This window comes from Lampetra fluviatilis, chromosome 59, assembly GCF_964198595.1.
Source record: "Lampetra fluviatilis chromosome 59, kcLamFluv1.1, whole genome shotgun sequence".
NCBI lineage: Eukaryota > Metazoa > Chordata > Hyperoartia > Petromyzontiformes > Petromyzontidae > Lampetra > Lampetra fluviatilis.
In genome coordinates, this window is record NC_136333.1 from 4563268 (window position 1) to 4583035 (window position 19768).

The following is a 19768-nucleotide window of genomic DNA, read 5'->3' on the forward strand; positions in this document are numbered from 1 at the left end:
GGAGACAAAGGTGGCCGGGCGTGGTGTTGGCCACCCACCCCCCTCGTGCGCCGTGCCGGGCTTCATAGGTGCTACGCTAACGGCACTTGCCCCAACAGTCTGTTCAGGCTATACGGGGGCGGGGGGGGGGTCTTTATCTTTTTTGTGTGTAACGCTCAAGACACGCGCACAAGCTCAACTTGCTCAATCCACTGCTGGATGAGTGCCCCCCCCCACACCGTATGGGTCGCGGTGGGGGCTGGGGTGGGGTGGGGGGGTTGTTGGGAACATACTTCACCGCGCTCGCTCAGTGCGATGAGAGCAGACGCGGGGCGCACAGATCGTGATGCATTCAGGGGCCGTCCATAAATGACGTCACGCGATTTTGGACGATTTTTGACCCCCCCCCCCTCGTCACGCGGCGTCACAAAAAGTCAGATCCCCCCTCAAATATGACGTCACAAAGCTCTGCCCCTCCCCCAAAACCATATTTCCATTTTGAAAATAAAACATGCTTCAAATCTCTTTAAACTATTGTCATTGTAGTGCGTATTTAATGTGCCGCTGCACTCTAATGTTGTAGAAGAAAACATGTATTAAAAAGTCTATTTAATTAAGTAGAACGTGTTGTCTATATTTATTTAAAGTTGCGCATTTTGATGTGACGTCACATTTCTCACCCCCCTCCCCCTCGTCACACATCGTCACAAATGTCTGACCTCCCCCTAGGTGCGTGACGTCATTTATGGACGGCCCCTTACGCACCCGTGCTTAATTTGTGTTTTCGATTATTTACTTTCTATAAAATAAATCTGGCAACACGACTCGCACCCCCAGAGGGGCATCTCGTACCCCCCCAACGTGCACCCCAGGTTAAGAACCACTGATCCTCTCTCAATGACGCAATGAAAATGAAGTCAGTGCCAGCTTGTGTCATCCCCTACCCCCTCGCCACGTGCTCAACTCACAAACTCCAGCACCCTCCGATCAGCACGGTTGGGCGACGCACGGTTGCGAAATACGTTCAATAAACGCACGTGCCCATTAACGGTGCCAATCAGGTGATCGCAGGGAGAGCAATAATGCATCTAATATAACTGGTGCGGTGTGTAAACATCGCCACGAGGGAGACAAAGGCGGTCGCGCGTGGTGCTGGCCGGCCTTCATAGGAGCTCGCCAACAGCACTTGCCCCAACAGTCCGTGACAGGCTATCCGGGGGATCTTTGTCTTTGTGAGTGTTGGCGATGATAGCGTGTTGGCGAAGCAGCGTTTCTCTCGATCATCCCAATTAGTTCGTAATCACCTCCCCCCCACCCACCCACCACCGTCCTCCCCCTCTCTCCACGTGGCCACCACTTATCAATCGATAGCGCCACTCAAACCGGTCGCTCTGCACGCAACTGCAATCGTGAACAATGAGTTTCGTGTGCCCCATTGTGTGCGTTCATTGCGCGCGCGTTGTGGGTATATATAGTGACGGCGTTTGAGAGTCTGCACGACGCTGCGTCATCACTGCTTCTGCCTCGCTCCATCAGCTCAGCTCCACCGGTGAGTGGCCGATTCTCCGGCCCCGTGTGGCTACGCGCTCTCTCCACGCTCTCCTCCGGGGTTCTCGAACGACGACCCACAACCACCACGGGGTGGGTAAACTTGCCCGCACGGGGTTACTGGTTCGGTCGAGGCCATCGCTGCGGGGGTGAGCGTGGTTACAGCGCTACACGTGTGTAGTGGGTTTGTGCCCACTGCGCTTGCTACCAACACGGCAAGCTGGGTTGCCTTTCCTGCCACGGGGTAACATTGGTGGCGGGTGTTTGTTCTTGATAATGGCTCTCGACTTTGGCCTTTTCTCACGAGTAGGATGCTTTAACGCTGCATCCTAGGCAAGGGAGACAAAGGCAGCCGAGCGTGGCGCTGACCGCATCGCGGTAGCGTTTAATGTGCTCGTTAACAGCCCTTGTCCCGCAAGGCTGTGTACGCTACACGGGGGTTCTTTTTCTCCTCTCCATGCTGCTTGCGACATCGCCTGTGTTTTTATCCATTATCGTGATGGCTGGTGTTCGCTAGGAGAGACAAAGGCGGCCGAAGCGTGGTGCCAGCCACACACACACACCGCCGGCCTTAATAGGTGCTCTCTAAAACAGCGCTCGCTCCCAGCCCTAGCTGGATGGGCTCCACTTCGCGAGTCGATGTGCGTGGGGGGAGCCCTTTGTGATGTCCGCGTGCACGACCCCGACACGGGGATCTGGCGTAGTGGTTCGCGCGTACCAACCTGCTCGCCCCCCCCCCCCCGCTTTCAATTCCCGTCCACCACACTCCAGCCATCGGGTGGCGAATGCTTAGTAGACTCCCCCCGCCTAAGATCGGCTCTGCCTCATTGTTAAATCTGTGCTGGAGGGAAGACGAAGACGGCCGGGCGTCGGTTGTGCCACCACAAGCGGCACTTGTGCTGGGCTTTAATAGGTGCTCGCTAACAGCAACACTCCCCAAAAGCCTCTAGACGGCCTGCGTGGCGCTCGTGTTTGCCATGCAGTACACACAATCCAGGCCACTGGCTTTGTGCCCATGTTTATCTGGAATGTGAGTGAGCCTCGTCCACACGGGATCTGGAGGGGGGGGGGTTGCATACACCGAGTAATACCAGGGGCATCGGTCTGTGGTTGGGGGAGCAAAGAAGTGCGGTACAGCATTGTTTTTTGGCACGTCACCAGCACCTTTTTTTATGGCAACACATTTTTAAATGTGACTCGTGCATGGTAGGCCCATCTAGTAATTGCATCGTAATAATCATCCCATGACGTTCGCTGCTACTAAAAGGGAAGTAGTCGTCTAAACCCGAGACTTGCTGTGCTTTGCCCCATGGGGGAGCCGGCTGCAGCGTGCGTCGACTTTTTCAAAATGCTTCGAACCCAAAATGACACCCACCGCCCTGAATCGAACCACTTGATGTGTGGCTCTCCCCCAGGAGAGCTATTGACACGAGGTTTTGTTTTTAATCGCCGTGCCAAATTGTGACTACAATGCCCATTACCATCCAGCTCTGCAGGTATGTGGGACACGTGGACTGGTAGGCGATGCTGCTGTCGGGATGCACGTGTGGAAATGTGTAACGTCGTTTGGCTAATGTCCGTGTCAATGTGGATACTTTTTTAAACATCTGGCTGGTGGCAGAGTAGGCCAAATGCTCTTTCGAAGCACTTCCACCAGCAGCGGCATTCCTGCAAGGCTACGGTTTTGCCAAACTTTGGTCGAGTGCAAGCTCCATTACCCAGCTGTTATGCAGAGCTCCTGTGCTGAGACGTGGCTGTTTTGGTTTACTTGCAACATTGAAATAGCCGATGGGGTTAACTTTGTTTCAAATGGACTACTGTGAAATGTTGCATTGGCAAGGTAAACAAATGGCTAGGATTGACGTTCTTGTGGCGAGTGGCTGTTGCAGGTGAAGTGGTTTTTAGATGCTGGATTCCGGCCAGACCAATGTCGCGTTTTTTATTTTGGGCTCCCTTTGTCCATCTGTGGGCTTGGTAAATATAGGACGCGCATCCTGATAAACGCGATCCCCGTCCTTGTTGCTGCAGCTTCTAATCTCTGGTTTCTCTTCTGCCCCTCCAAGGTCTGCAACTGCTTTGCGGATTCACAATGGCCGAATACGTTGAACAACAGTGCGAGGTTTGTCCTCTGTGTGGTCTTCGGCTGAATGCCCTGTAGCTCCAACTTGGCTCTAATTCGTACAGGTCCCTCCCAAAATACATGGTCTGCCAAAATAACTAATTGCTCCTTTAAAAAAAAAGCCAGCTCTAAAATGGGCAGCTCCTGGATAGGTGGGGAGGGGGGGGCACCATTGCCTATGCTCCCCACGGCTTGCTAGAACTCTGGTGTTCAGTCATGTTTGCTGGTGATGGTGGGGGGGGGGGGGGGCAGTCTGTTCCCCCACTTTGCACACTCATCGTTGATCCAGACGTACTGTTGCCCTGAGAGCTATTGGGCTTATTTTGGAATTGCGTTCGGGCTGGGGTTTGCGTGGGCCCCCCACATGCGGCAACTTTAATCAAGTGCTATGCACTTGCGTTGTGCCTGGCCGTAAAACTCTGTCCTCCGACTCTTGCAGTACGTGGGATTTGACGTGGCTTCATCCAGCCCCTGTTCCAAACCGGAAGAATATTGTGCTCACTGGTGCTAGTGTGGAAAATAGGCACAACGATAATGATGGTGGGTGGCTGTGGTTGCTGGCTCCAGTGGCATTTGGTGGTGGGGGATGTTTATGACCACCTATCCACAGGCTTCCGTGGAGGTGCCGCAGAGCCATGCGGTGAACCCACACATCACCACCACGGAGGAAGGTGTGGTGGCGCGTCTGCACCGCGTGCCGCTGGTGGCTTCTCTGCTGGACCGGGTGGGGGGCACCTACGGTGCTGTGCGTGCCCGGGGCGGTGTCGTGGGTGCTGCGTGCAAGGTCGCCGAGACTGGCGTCTCTGTTGCCACCACCGTGGCCTCCACCACTGCCTGGCCTGTGGCCTGGGCCCTGAAGCCGCAACGTGAGTAGCTGTGGGGTTGGCTCGCTGTAGTGCAGTGGAAATCTCGAAAATGGTCTTCTGTGAGCCAGCTATATAATGCTGAAAGTGATCCACTCAACATACGCGTGGGGTTTGCCAATTTTTGGTCAGTCTTGCACTGGCATTGGGGTACAAATGCAATCGATTTTGAAGGCAGTGCTGTGTCCATCGCACTTGACCACTGTCTTCAAACCACCATAGCCTATCTGACCTCGTGCCCATCTCTATCTGGGGGGGGTGCTGATCGGTCAAGTCTCTTGATCCAGTGCCCAAATGCAGCTGCCATGAGGTGCACTTGCCATGTCCCCCTCTGGTGGGTTGGTTTGTCAGTTTTGTAGTAAACGCCTTGACCTGGCTCCTCCCCAAGGTTGCTCTGCCAGTCTTCTGTCGTATACAATTTTCTGTCCTGGGGAATGATGCTCAAGAGTTTCTAATTGCCATGAATTTTGCTAAGCAGCTTGCCTCCACCACGTGGCAACATGCTGTGAAATGTTGTTACACGGCAAGAGAGGGTGCTTATAAAAATGCTAACACTTTGAGACTATTTTTTTAATGGAAAGAATGGGCAAAACTTGCATAACAAATGTGTAACTTCAAGGAAGAGTCCACTTGCCATCGTTGTCAAGCACCTAGACTCTTCTCCAGAGCCTGGAGGGCACATTCTGTCGTGGTATTGAAAATTCTCTGAACTTTTTTGAAGCGCACTAATAATTTTCACAATGCTTGCTGCTGACGTTCGGCAGAAGATAAATCGGCCAAGTGATGCTTTGGCCCAACAATCTTGTGCGGTTAAAGGCTCCATGCAAACGTCACCAAGGTGTACATCGAGACTTTTTTTAGGACAAACGAATTGCCTGATGGGCTTAACTGAAAGATATGGTGGATGTGAGATGTGACGTTGTAATGTGGTGCGTGTGGACCCCCAGTGGTGGTGGCCAGCCGTCTGGCGGTGAGAGGTGTGGACTTCCTGGAGACAAAGCTGTCGCTGCTGCACCCCTCGGACAAAGAGGTTGGTCTCCATGGAAATGTAGACAGAGCCTTCTATTTTTTACTTTGGCAGTTGTAATACACGCACAATGTCAAATCTCTGCACATCGCAAGGCTTGTCACGTGTGCTTAATGTAAACTTTTTTGCTTGTTGGAACACTTTATTAAAGTTACACACTTATGACCCCTTGATAAACATTATTTTTTGGGATCGAATGATTGAGTCTCTAAGTTTATTTTGTACTATCTACCACAACATGGGCCTTGTATACAATGCTTGCATTTCGAGCTGTTGCTGCCAACTCAAACCAATATTTTAAATGGCATTTCTAATCGTCAAGTCGGCATAACATTTTATACCATCTTGCAGAATATAATAATGGGTTATCCTACACAACTGTCACCTTTTCACAAGGAGTTGTTTGCATTAACCACAAAATGCAAAAAACAGCACTCTGATAATGTATACTTTGTCCTTAACTGATTGGTCCACACCAGAGACTTTTTTTTTTTTAGAGCCCAGTCTATGGTGTTCAGCCAGATGGCGCACAACTCGGACAACGCGCCATCGGAGTATTGAACTCAGTACGCATTTGCATCATGAGATCTCCATCTTGCAGAACTCTGCTGTAATTTGTGCACAGGTGGAAAGTGGCGAGATCCCAGCTGCCTCCTCCGCCCTGGGCAGCGTGGCTGGTGCCGTTGCCAGCGTGCTCTCCGGCGCCGTGAGCGCCTCTCGCTCCCTGCTGGGCGGCCGTCTGGGCCAGCTGGGGCCCAGGCTGCTGTCGGGTGTGGACTGCGTGCTGTGCCGCACTGAGGAATACGTCGGCTGCTACCTGAAGGGCCAAGGCCACGACGGTGAGGCTTGTTACTCCCTAGGGTAGCCGCCTGTGGCTGATTTGCTGTACATCGATGCTGGTTAAACCTTTACTGCGTCCACACAACCCTGTTGCGTTTTAAGTGAATGTAACGTTAAATACATGGATTTGTAACTACAAATTAAGCACAGGCACTACTTCACCTGAAATGTGGCCAGGTCTCTCACCCAGTGTTAGGAACCACCTGTAATTCATTTCAATGGCATGTCAATTGCATCGTATCGATACATGCTAATGTAGAATCCGATTTTATGGCAAACTAGCTGTACTACCCGGCTTTGCCCAGGACTTGGATTCACCACGCCCGGCCGCCTTTGTCTCCCCATTGGCAATGTTCACACACAGCACACCAGTTGCTTGTTTGAGTCGACCTAGGAGGCCCAGGACCAGTTGAAATAATCGTCACCGGTGTTGACCGTGAGCAGGAATCTAACTCTGGTCACTGGGTTCGCAGCACGCTAACCACTACAATGTGTTATGCTTCCACATGCGTCGGTCACATGACAGATTTGACGTCACAGATCATTTGCCGTGCAAAAAATATATGCATTATTGAGCTCTGCCCCCAAAAAAGCAGACGTGTGTTTTCATAATTTGTGCATGGTGTACAATCTGGAAAGTATCCACATGGCAAATTTCAAGTTTGTATGTTGGGAAATACACTAAACATTTTGAACAGACACACAATCACAACTTTGCCTTTCCTATTTTATGGCAAATGAGGCCCATCTGGAAAGACTAAGTGGTGCTCAAATGACACCAACAAATTGATCCCTAGTCACATCCATGGCAGGTTCTGATTTTATAACGGCTGCTTTGTGGCTCTGGTTTATGATGAAAAGGCCGCATGCAGAGTTGCCAGGCACCGATTCTTGTTTCAAACGGTCTTCAAGGTCTCATGGAAATTCATGGCTGTCGCCAAATAGCTGTACAAAAACCTTTACGTGGGGGGGGGGGAGTCGTGATTTTGGCAGTCCTGAGTTGCACATTGTCCCTCCCTGTTTACATGGCAAAACCTTGTCAAAATCTCCAGGTGCAACACTGCTGGCTGTACCAGGTGACGTGACCCTCTGTCACCATCTATGGGTGTGGGTTCCCTTGTGCATGGCGAGAGCCACCATGTGCGTTTGTGACTCCCCCCTCCCTCCACCTTGCAGGTGGAATGGCTCCTGAGGCGGAAGCAGTCTACCACGGGAAGGATTCCCACCCTGTGGTGCGCGTGGCATTGCTGGCCGGCCGTGTGACGCGAGGCCTCTACGACCTGTGTGCGCGCAGAGCCAGCGCCATGCACCACTCCTGCGTGGGCTTCGAGCAGCAGGAACCCAGCGACGCTGCTGTACATATATCCTCCTGCTAGTGCACGTCACACACACCCCCCCCCCCCCCCCTGCCATCGGTGCTGTTTGTAGCACGTTTCTCACGTGGAGGAAATGCCAATTTCAATTTGGTAGTGGTGAAGATGAAGGCCTCATGCCAACATCTCTTAAGTTCACTTTTTCTTATCCACAGTTAATATTTTCTCAACGCTTGACCACTTTAACAATGCTCTTTTTGGCCACTTTTAGTGTGGCTCTGCTATTAATTGTGCAGCTGATGTATCCACCTTGCCACTTTTTAAGTCTCATCTACACCCCCCCCCCCCCCCCCCCCCCCCCCCAGTCTCAGAAGTGCACCATCAAAATCCCATTGCTGCTCTCCAAGGCGCTGGTGCCTGTGGGCTGGCTGGCGCGCCGCTCCCTCGCCGTGGCCAAGTCTATGTGCACAGCCGTGGTGAACCGTGCGTACGACCACGCCATCAACAACTCGTCGCTTAACTGGGTGGTAGGTCCCTTCTACCACGGCCACGTGTTCGGCTTCCCTGGGGAGCTTGCCGATGACCTGTGACGACTGACAACGTCATCCGATTTCCCCCCCCCCCCAATCCATGCACCGTGTTCTATTATAATCCCATGAACATCTACAGATGCAACCATTGGGCACCCATCCTTGATGCAGAATAATCTGCTAGTCTTTGTATTTATTGGCTACTTGAATGCCCTCCCCAGGCACATTTCACTACTATAAATTCCAGTCTAAGACCACCCCCCCCCCCCCCCGGGGGGGGACAATGATCTGGAGTGGATTAATCGCTGCCTTGTCAAGTTTATCCTTCTAGCTTGCTGATACCACCAAGGCAACTGGATACTTAACGTTATTACATGCTTTGACGTTGGAGCTTGATGTGCACGTGTTTTATGGTGTTCCACATCTCCTGAAGTGTCATGCTAAGGGACTGGAAGCCAGCCAGGGTTGTAGTGATGTTCAAATTACTAATTTTGCAAGCAAATGATAAATAACTGGCCAGCTTAAAATTTTGAAGCGTTTGGCATTAGTTTCCCAAACATGAATCGTGGTGACACCCTTGGCGTTTACAGAACCATGCAGAGTCATTTGCCAGGTTTGTGTGACGCTTCCTTGGCAAAAACAGATCTTGTGACACTCGGCTGACGTGGAGGTGGGGGGGGGGATATCTGGCTTGTCTGCAGTCAAGTTTACAGTGCTGGGTGTGTTAATGGACACCAGTTTTTTGACGTTGGTTTTCCCTTTAACCTTATAAAAATATCAGGGTCCTGTTAAGATTTTGACAATTGTGCTGTTGGTGGCTACGTCTGGCATGCGGCGTTTGTTCCCCTGTGTAACATAAATAAACCGAATTTCTGCTGCACATCCTTGCTCTCGTGTGGTGATTCCCGTTTAATTGCGTGCGATGCAACTTGACAATCGCGTGCATTGTCCATTAAAGCCTCATGCAAGACCTTGTGGCCTGACCCCAGTGACGTGCTCAAGGATTGAAGCTGCTGTACACGTGGCTTTGCACATGGGACTGCCGCTGCTTGAACCTGGGGTTAAAGCTAGGCAGCCACCCGTGGTTAAGTCTCCCAAGTGAAATTTGACCTCTGCCCACTTGCCCACGACTTCATCTCGCCTCTTTTGGTGGGGCAATTTGGCAATTCGCCAGTTCTGCTTGGGCTGTTATGGCCCTGGAGTCTCCACTAAGTGGAGGGTTTTGGAAGTTCTGCACCAGCTTTAATGGTAGATTACCAACGAAAGGGTGTCTTGCCTGGCCATCTCTTGTTAGGCCTGTTTAACCCTAGGGGTCACACTGGAGTGCTCCAAATGGATGCCACCTAGCTCTGCTTGCGACGACATCGAGCATAATGGCAACTTGCCTCCCCTGACGACATTGCCAATGCACCTCCATTTTTGGCCTGGGTTTTCCACCAATTCTCCAATTTTAGAGGGTTGGGGTTTCTTTTTGAGCTCTTCCTGCCTGGTTAAATCCCTCCCCTGCGCACAGCTGTTGTAACACTCACCCTGTTGCTTTCCATTTTTTGCCCCCTCCACCTGCCCCCCCCCTTCATTTCAAATATTCTAACGGTGAAGGGCTCTTGATAAAACCCGACTGGGCTTCCTGCGATGCCATCCAATTTTCTCCTGCACTTAAATGCCAGCTGTGTGGTTTCTCGCTGCACTCTTCAATAATCCCTTCATGAAATGAGATCCGTGGGTGGAGCTGATTTCCTGGGGGGGGGGGGGGGTAGTGCTTAGTGTTATAACACTGAACCTGCTAAAATCCTAATGTCTTGTAATGACTTTCATTACCCCTGATGCTGTCAATTTATCTTTGGATGCTGCATATATCCAGTGCTTAAGAGGGACTTAAGTGCTGCCTTGGATTACCCACATCTTGGTCAAGAGGTGGATTTGGTGTACAGAGAAGGTGGGGGGGGGGGGGGTTATTGCATCCTAACATGTTCTTTTCTGCACGCAAAGGGCTACGTTAACCCCTAGTGCCATGTTCAATGTGGTTGGGGGGGGGGGGGGTTTGAACGCATGCTCCCTAACCCACGTCTGCAAATGCACTACCTGTCCATTCCCTAACCGTACAGATGCTGCAATTCGTGGTTACATGTCGACTCGTCTACTGGTAACAACCTAGCAGCTGTAAATGAGTCTTGCACTAACTACATAGGCAATTCAATAGTTAAATTTCCTGCTGGATGAAGCCCTCGACTGGGTTTTTATTGACCTCATACTGGTTGTGGGTTTGTTACGGGAGGTGGAGCTAGGATTTGGAGCAGTTGCTAATGACGGTAACTGCCCAGGAGTGGAATTTGTCGCAAGGTTCGTGGTGTGGAACAGTCCCACACAGCAGCTGTGTGAAAATGAAATTTTGAGTTGTGAACATGATAATGGATTGCTGTTATTACGCCTCTATCGGCTTCATATGGCTGATGTAGACCAACCAACTCTTTTTACATAGTTGGTGAATGAGACTGCGTCAGGAGTAGCCAGAGTAGTGAATCATCGCTGTGACGATAGCTGGCCATGCTCCGTGTTTGAGTCGTCACGGAGTCCACGTGACACGGCTATGTGGTCACCACCCTAGCGCAGAATCACGGGCATCTTCACCACTACCGAGTATCTGCATCTGCCATGGTTGATGTGCAGTGGACGATGCTGTTTGGGGGGGGGGGGGGGTTATTGGTCCATAGGCTTTCAAAGCCCAGGGGGTGTTCTGCATCGTATCGTCTCTCGCGAGGAGTTTGACTCGAACTTTACTGCTTTCCAAGCATCGTCCATTGTGTCACCGTGAGTCTGTCTCCGTCTCCTGCAGATGCGCACGCTTGGACTCTGCAAGGCTTCCCCTTGTCGCCTGGGGGCCCGTGAGGATGGAGGAGACGTTGCCGAGGCCCCACGGTTGGCCAGCGATGATGGGGGAGCGGCCCAGGGAGAAGGTCTGTTCTTCATGCTGCTAGAGCTTTGCAAAAAAAATTTGTTCTAATTATTACTTTTTAAAAAAGAAGCTTTGATGTAAAAAATGTCCATGGGGTTGGCTTTTAAGATGTGGTTGTGACATGGGTGAATCGATTATCTACGGGACCTTAATGCCAGTATCAAAATAATGAAAACATGAGAATTGGACTTTACCCTGATTTTTTATTTGGGTAAAGCCTATTCGAGCAGTCAGGTCACAGGTCAGCAGTCTCACAGCCTTACTCTACTTTAATAAACATGATAATAGGTTGCTCCCCTTTCATGGCAATAAAACAAGTGTTAAGATGTTAAAACACCAAACTGAAACCTTTGCAAGGAATCATGTCTGCATTAACCACATATACCATTGGAACCTCATTTGCCAGTAAAAAATATGATAATTGGTTTTTTACCCTTCTATCTGGCAACAAAACTGACACCTTTTTTACAAGGAGTCATGTTTGCATAGACCACAATACCTGCAGTCATAATGCAAACAAAAACATAACTCTGATAATGTATGCACTGTCCTTGTAAAAAAAGGTGTCAGTTTTGTTGCCAGATAGAAGGGTAAAAAAACAATTATTATATTTTACTACTGGCAAATGAGGTTCCAATGGTGTAAATGCTTACCCCGAGCTCTCAATCTGATGGTGCATTGTCTTTGAGTTGTGTGCCTTTTGGCGTCATCTGGTCCAACCCATGTGAGACTAGGCTCTAAGGAAAGCTGTCTCGGGTGTGGACCAATAAACTTCAAGGACAGTGCATACATTATCAGAGTTATGTTTTTTGTTTGCATTATGACTGCAGGTATTGTGGTCTATGCAAACATGACTCCTTGTAAAAAAAGGTGTCAGTTTTGTTGCCAAAAAAACAATTATAACCACATACTTGTGGTGAACATGCAAACAAAACATGCTCTGACAGCATGTGCATTGTCTTTGAAACTGATTGGTCCACACCACAGATGGCTTTCTTTAGAGCCTTGTCTCAAACAGTGTTAGAATTTACCATAATTAACATTTAGAGTTTAGATATTACTCGCCACTGATGTTGCTTAACTCACCACCCGTATTAGCCGTGGCAGGGATTGGACTCGGGTCGCCGGGTTCACAGTGCAGTTATCAGAAAACTGCGCCGCTGCTCCCACTCAACTTGTTACGATTTAATTGTTGCATTAAATGACACTTTAAAATGTGATGCAATTGAGCCTTCCGGTAACGTCGGTGGCGGATTATTCTAGAAGCAAAAGTAGCTTATGCTACGGGACCCGCATTTTAAAGGCCCCTGCGCTAAATGCTTTCAAGCTATCAATTCCGGTTCAGTGATTCTGCACTTGCTCTATTACTATAATACTATACTAGTATACTGCCTTCAAAATTTATGAACGACTGTGTGTTTAAGGCTAGTGATTTGTCGTATTATCTGGCTGTTTCGCAAATTAAAAAAATAGAATTACTTTATGCAAGTTAAAAATTAGTTTTAATATTTGTGTTTTTAAAATTTTATTTAGGGTCCCTTTATAACATACTAGCGGGAAGTACCCGGCGTTGCCCGGGCGAAAAATATATTTCATAACTTATCTTAAAAAGCATACATATACATACACAGATACTAAGGTAGATCAGAAGCTTTCGTGAAGCTTGTGTTGCCTCCGAAACGTCGTGATTTTTATTTTATTATTATTTTACATTTATTAATTTAAATAAAAAAATTTTACCTACGTGACTTTACCGAAAAAAACCTAAGAATATAAGATACTAAGGTATTGTGAAAGCCCGGTGGGCCGTTTGTCCATTTCTCCACCAAAAAGTTATAGAAAGTGTGGGTTAAATAGAGGAAGTAGTATCTATTGACTCTGTAGTTGTATCTAGTGACTGTACAGTAGTATCTACTGAGCCAGTAGTAGCTACTGACTGTATAGTAGTATTTACTGATTGTAGCAGTAACGACTGACCGTAGTAGTAATTACTGGGCCTACAGTAGTATCTACAGATTCTATTGTAGTAACCACTAACTGTATAGTATCTGCTGACTCTATAGTAGTATCCACTGACTATAGTAGTAACTATTAACTCTATAGCAGTATCTACTCACTATATAGTAGTATCTACTGACTCTAGTAGCTACCAGAGGTGTGGACTCGAGTCATGTGACTTGGACTCGAGTCAGACTCGAGTCATGAATTTGATGACTTGCGACTCGACTTGGACTTGCATAACAATGACTTTGTCCCACCTATGAGATGTGGACTCGAGTCATGTGACTTGGACTCGAGTCAGACTCGAGTCATGAATTTGATGACTTGCGACTCGACTTGGACTTGCATAACAATGACTTTGTCCCACCTCTGGTAGCTACTCACCGTAGTAGTATGTACTGACTTTAATGTAGTATATACTGACTGTAGCAGTATTGACTGACTAGTGGTATATACTGACTGTTTTAGTATCTACTAACTCTATATAGCAGTATCTACTATCACTACAGCAGTGCATACCGACTGTGGTGGTACCTGCTTTTCACGACAGCAGTGCAAACTGACTGTGGTGGTACCTGCTATGATTACAACAGTGCATATTGTGGTTGAACCTGCTTTCACTACAGCAGTGCAAATTGTGGTGGTACATGCTATGATTACAGAAGTGCATACTGACTGGTGGTACCTGCTATGATTACAGCAGTGGATACTGACTGTGGTGGTATTCTATGACTACCGCTGTACATACTGCTGTGGTGGTACTTGCTATGATTACAGCAGTGCATACTGCTGTGGTGGTACCTGCTATGATTACAGCAGTGCATACTGCTGTGGTGATCGATGTGCAATGAACGCCATTTCCAGGGCACAATGAGAATTTTAAGAACAAAAAACCACAAGAAAAAAACGAAAACTATGGTTGTGGGGTTCGTGAAAGCAATGTCGATCGTTGCCTAAAACGTGCGCAATTCGACCATTCCACAGGACAGGGCCACCCCCACGCACTCCGTGAGACCGGCAGTCAAGTTGGATGCCTTGCTCCCATCGCCCAGGACCCAGACTGCTTCTCTCTGCAGCCCGGGTGGCGGCACCACCACCTGCAACAACCTCACTCGCCCGACGGTGCCTTCTGACTAGGCCGTGCGCTAAGGGCCGCTCTCCCACGCGCCGCCTTCGCCGGCCGGTGCCTGACGTGGCGCAAGCAGGCGGTGGCCGCGACGGGAACGCGGCTCATGACGGCGTCGCTGGGCACGGTCTCCGTCGAGATGTTTGGGTACTGCCTGTCCGCCACCTGGCTGTGGAACGCGACCTACACCCGGTGGACGAGGGGGCCACGCTGAAGGCGCTCCCGTGGTTCGCTTGGCCGTTGGATTGTCCAGAGAGAGTGCACGCACATGGAAGAGGGGTTGGGGGGGGGCATGCAGAGTCTCTGCTACTGGGGAAGGTTTTCGCTGTTACACTGCCGCGGAGCTCTCCGGCATTTTTCGGGTTGTGGCCACGCGTCGTTTGGCACGGCGTTGGCACTGTCCGTACACAAGAAACCCGCTCTCCCTGGCCTTGCACGCATCATTTTAAACTCGACGGCGCCTTGACGACGGGTTCTTTTTGGACGAGCTTGTGACGTCCTCCCCTTCCCAGTCGACCGTTCCCTCCTGCGGGCGTGGTGGGTAAAGTGTTGAACCACTTTGCGGGAACGTCCACAGGTGGATGTGTGGTGTGTATGTCTCCTCTCTGCCAGGTGGGATTTCCTTATCTGCTTTAGGAATGTAAACGGATGAGTTGCCCCCCACACCCCGTGATTAATTTGGGTTGTAAACAACTCAGATTTTTGGCTGTCCTTGACGCCAGTGCCTCGCTTGCGATGGCCGGAAGCTACTACTCAGTGATGCCGTCCAATTTTGTACATTTTTCGACTTCTATACTGGGCTAGGGTTTGTTTTTCAGTGTTCACTGAAGGGTACAGGGTTGCTTTCTAGATTTGCAGGTTGATACACAGAAAAAAAAATTGTCCTAGATATGAACAAAAATCTGATTTTTCTAAACAGATATTTAGGAAAATCTGGGAAATGTGATGTAAGAGAATGACGTCGCTCCCATCTCCACGTGACGTCCTATTGACGGCACGCGGCACAACATGATTTTAAAATGTTCACATTTAAATGATTAAACATTCAAATTAAATGATTTCATATTTTACAAAAAATTGCAAATAGTTCATAAGCAATGACGGTTATAAAAAAAAAGTATTACTCTGGAACAACAAAAATCCGTAATTTAAGATTTAATAAATTCAAATATGAAAACACGAAAAATGAATTATGAAATTGCGGCAAATTCTAAAGTCTGAAAAATATGAATCACCGAAGGGCAACCCAAGTGCAGTGGGGGGTCGTGTTCGTGCTCGCCGCGTGTGCCTCGTAATATTTTAGTGGCGACTTTGCTGTGCTGGAGTTAATTTGATGCGTTGCCGAGTGTCGTGTGCTTGCTTTATGGATCACAATAAACGTTTGAGACTACATCGTGAAGGTGTCTGCTGCAACGAACGGATAAGCCTGACGGCACGAGTTTTACTTGTATCGGGTAAATATAAATGTGGTGCGTTAAACCTGCCACCACCCGACACAGCCAATTAGTAAGGTTATTCACGTAAATAAAACGTGCCAATTCGTAACTAGTTCAGCACACCGGTGTCTTGGGCACTAATTGAAAATGTTGTTGATTTACTCTCCCAACATATTCGGTGTGCTGAACTAGGCAATGAATTGGCATGTTTTCTCTCCGTGACAAACCTTACTAATTGGCTGTGTCGGGTGGTGGAGGGTTACGACACATTTATACTTACGCGATAGAACCCAAAAACCTTATGAATAATATTGGTCGCGAAAGCCTACGTGTTACAGACTATTAAGGCTAAATATGTATTCACTGCATAGGGACACCGCCCGACGGCCTTTGTCTCCCCAGAGATGTTTTACACTCCGTACCAGGTACTAATTTAAGGCTGAATTAAAATACGTTTAGTAGCGCAGTGCACTCACCACTGAGCGACAGCTCTTTCTTCCGTGTGTACAGGCGCGCACCTCTGCTGCCCAGAGCCGACAGCTGTGCTCTTGAGCAATGAGTGTCGGGGAATGTCCCCGACATTGGACCGATTAGCTAACGAGAGGAGTTGGGCTGGGCTAGAGGTCTGTGACATGGATCAGAAGGGAACTCTTGTAATGTCTCGCCAGTCCTAACAGTGGACTTGCGAACAATTGCTTTTAAGAATAGCTGCATTGTTTACAAATTTTAATATATTCTATTCTTGCGTGTGATGGTGGCAATCAACGATTTTCACCGATGCCAATGTCGAGGTCTGCTGCTGCTGGGCACGACGATGTTTTACCCGCCCCCCCCCGACTACAGTGATTTTGCTGTGGCTGTTCCACCTGATAACGGAAGCTTGTGTTGCTTCCAAAACGTCGTGATTTAATTTAGTTGTTTTCATTTATTTTAATTTTTCATCTACGTGACGTTACCGAAAGAACCAAAGAGTATGGATCCTTGCAGTCACGAAAACTTCAAATCTAGAACGACGAGAAGGCTTCAGCAGAGAGAGTTCGTGTCGGCTCGCTGTCACTCCTCCGCTGAAGGAGCGCATGCCACAGTTGGTTTACTGCAAGGTCCATAGTGTGGGTTGCATGTCCACAACCGCACCTATGATGAGCACGATTGTGCGGTGCGAAAGAAGTTCAACACACATACTGCGGCTGGTGTCTTTAATTTGACGGTCATGAAGGAGATGCGAGACATCGGCCTGTTGATGTTCTTGTGATGGCTGACGTCCACCCCACCGCCCTCGCTAGGCAGGTGGGGCGCGACATCGCGCCCCATGGTTAACTCAGTCCACAGCGGCACACTGGCGCCCACACCTGTGAGCGATGATCTCAACGCGCCGTCGTGCTGCGGCTCCGCTCTCGCCGCGCGTCCGCCCAAGCAGCCGCTCCACACAGGAATCACCGACACCACATCGATGCTCTGTACTAACTTTTATTCACGGCGCAAACCCCGCACTGCCCGGAGGGAATATTCTACGAGCAGAGCCAAGCCTACGGCTACCCAAGTCCCCAAATGCTCACGCCCTATCACGTACCTCGCGGCTGTACTCATGGCGTCGCAAGGACGCTGTGAGAGTCGGAGGGATGAAGATGAAAGAGAACTTTACTTATCGCTGCCTCGTAGCGGCACTCGTTGGCGTCTCACGGACGCTGCGAGTGGCTCGAGAAGACCAGTCTTGGCGGCCAAGAGGTTGAAGATGAGATCTCCCGTAAACGGTTTCGGGCTCCCCTTTTCATGGCCCCTGACTTCAAAAATCCAGGGTTTAGTTATCCCACGCGGCCAATCGTGTGCCTACCTGTGATTTTCAATCATTTTCCTTCCCTTACATGGAGCGTTGTGATGGTTACTTCTGTTACCTATTGTTTATCTGCCCGTACTCATTCATTTCAGACTCATCCTGTTTAATCTGGAAGGACATATAATACACAACCTGCTGGGGCTGGGGGAGGTCGTGGCACTGCAATCCCCTGACCTCAGTCTGCTCTGCTCGCTTAATATTTCACCCCAGCCCTTTCCCCGATGTCGTGCATGACTCATTGCGGCTGGCCCGGTGAACCTTTGTGCGCCCATACAATTTTAAGCCAATTTAGGGGCACCGCAATGTGACTTGTCCTGTGAGGGTCGGCCAATCTCCTGGCACCGGGAAACCGCGGGACTTTCGTCCTAGGGACCCTTCGGATGAAAACCCGTTGTGCCAGGCAATCCCCCGCCAGTACACTGCGTGTGTGCCCTGCGGGTGTGTGCTCAGTGTGGGGGCTAGGGGGGAGTCGCGGCACTTGCGCAGTTGCTCCGCGGCCGTGGCAACACATTCTGATGCGGTTTGATTCATGCAAACACATGCCACGTGACATAGGAAGTGCATCTTTACAGTTTAATCAGCGCCTTTAAATTTTTCATTAAGCGTGTTTTAAAAACAAAAAATCAGGACTCCGTACGTCACGACTGCCTGTGGCTTGTCTCTTTCATTTTCCATTCATGAAATGTTTTTCCTATTGATTGGACTGTTGTTATTATGATGATTACACCTGTGTATCTTCGGGGTCGCGAGAAACAGCGCAATAATAACACTACACATTTAATAGATGCACGACATTTCAAATACACGCGATAATACGAATGCCCTAAATTGTATTAACGCAATCCTTTGCAAATAAACTCAATGCAGATGATCATCGATTCTGCAGCGTGCGATTATCTGGCTGCTTCCAACGTTATCCGGCGGCCCCAGAAATGATCCGGCAAGACCGATCTGAAGGTTGTTAACATACCTGTCAACCCCTTATCAGTGTCTACCTTATTACAGACCAATTCAGACCTTATTGATCACTCCGTGCTCTTATAAATCTCAACGTTCATCATACAATGTCCCATCACGAGGGAGAAATACAAATAGGCACTCACCAGTACTACACTCACCACTGACACTCGCCACTAGTACACTCACCATTACTCTCACCACTTGTACACTCACCACTGCAAACCTGTCAACCCCTTATCAGTGCCCTACCTTATTACAGACCAATTCAGACCTTATTGATCACTCCGTGCTCTTATAAATCTCAACGTTCATCTCACAAAGTCCCATCACAATGCAGAAACACAAACAAATAGACAAAAAACATGTTTTGTTGCCCTATTGAAATGGCTGTACGCCGTATGGACCTGAAAAACTAAATTTCCCTGTACAAGAATACGGGCTAAACCGTACGGGTTGAGAGGTTTGCCATCCCTATCACTATCCCTAGCACTATCCATAACACTATCCCTATCTGACATTCCTGTAAACCCCGTATCAGTGCCCTACCTTATTACAGACCAATTCAGAACCTCATTGATCACCCTGTGCCTCTTATAAGGGGTTGTCCATAAATGACGTCACACACCTAGGGGAGAAGGAGAGATGGTCAGACATTTGTGACGATGTGTGACGAGGGGGGGAGGGGGGGTTTGAGAAATGTGACGTCACATCAAAATGCGCAACTTTAAATAAATATAAACAATATAATTGTTATAACAACTATAATAAAAAAAATCATTAACTATTTGATAATTTAAATTTACTAAGGTTACCTTTTATTTATTCCATGAAGGAGCATTTTGCTTCTCCATGGGAGAATGGAGAAGCATAAATTTAGAAAAAAAATTGAATGATTGTTATTAAACATTTTTATTTTAATGATTCTACCAGGGCTTATCATTCTGTGGAATGTGATTGATGTAATTGTACTCTCCATTTTGCTTCGTTCTACTATAAAGTTTTAAGTATTTTTTACAGTTATAATTACTTTTAATATTTTATAATTATAAGATAATTTCAATATAATATTCTGAACATCTGCAGTTTTAGTTAGACGTTGAATATTTTCAAGTGAATTTTATGCTAAATTTCAGCTTTCCAACGCCTAATTTTTAATACGTGTTTTCTCCTACAACATCAGAGTGCAGCGCCACATTAAATACGCACTACAATGACAATAGTTTAAAGTGATTTGAAGCA

General features: G+C 48.5%; 1 protein-coding gene across 1 annotated transcript; it reads left to right on the forward strand.

Annotated features, from left to right (window-relative positions):
• The first annotated feature begins 1658 nt into the window (after window positions 1-1658).
• Window positions 1659-15689, forward strand: LOC144950800 (uncharacterized). Its single transcript, XM_078880908.1, has 9 exons — window positions 1659-1676; window positions 3591-3646; window positions 4257-4512; window positions 5457-5539; window positions 6162-6375; window positions 7553-7731; window positions 8055-8216; window positions 11053-11173; window positions 14158-15689. The coding sequence occupies exons 2-9, from the start codon at window positions 3617-3619 to the stop codon at window positions 14304-14306; spliced, it is 1194 nt and encodes a 397-aa protein (XP_078737034.1). The 5' UTR covers window positions 1659-1676; window positions 3591-3616; the 3' UTR covers window positions 14307-15689.
• The last annotated feature ends 4079 nt before the right edge of the window (window positions 15690-19768 follow it).

Coding starts and splice junctions, on each gene's coding strand:
- LOC144950800 (XM_078880908.1), top strand. CDS start 3,617: ATGGCCGAATACGTTGAACAACAGTGCGAG. Junction 4,513..5,456: donor CTGGGCCCTGAAGCCGCAAC/GTGAGTAGCTGT, acceptor GTGGACCCCCAG/TGGTGGTGGCCAGCCGTCTG. Junction 8,217..11,052: donor ACTCGTCGCTTAACTGGGTG/GTAGGTCCCTTC, acceptor CGTCTCCTGCAG/ATGCGCACGCTTGGACTCTG.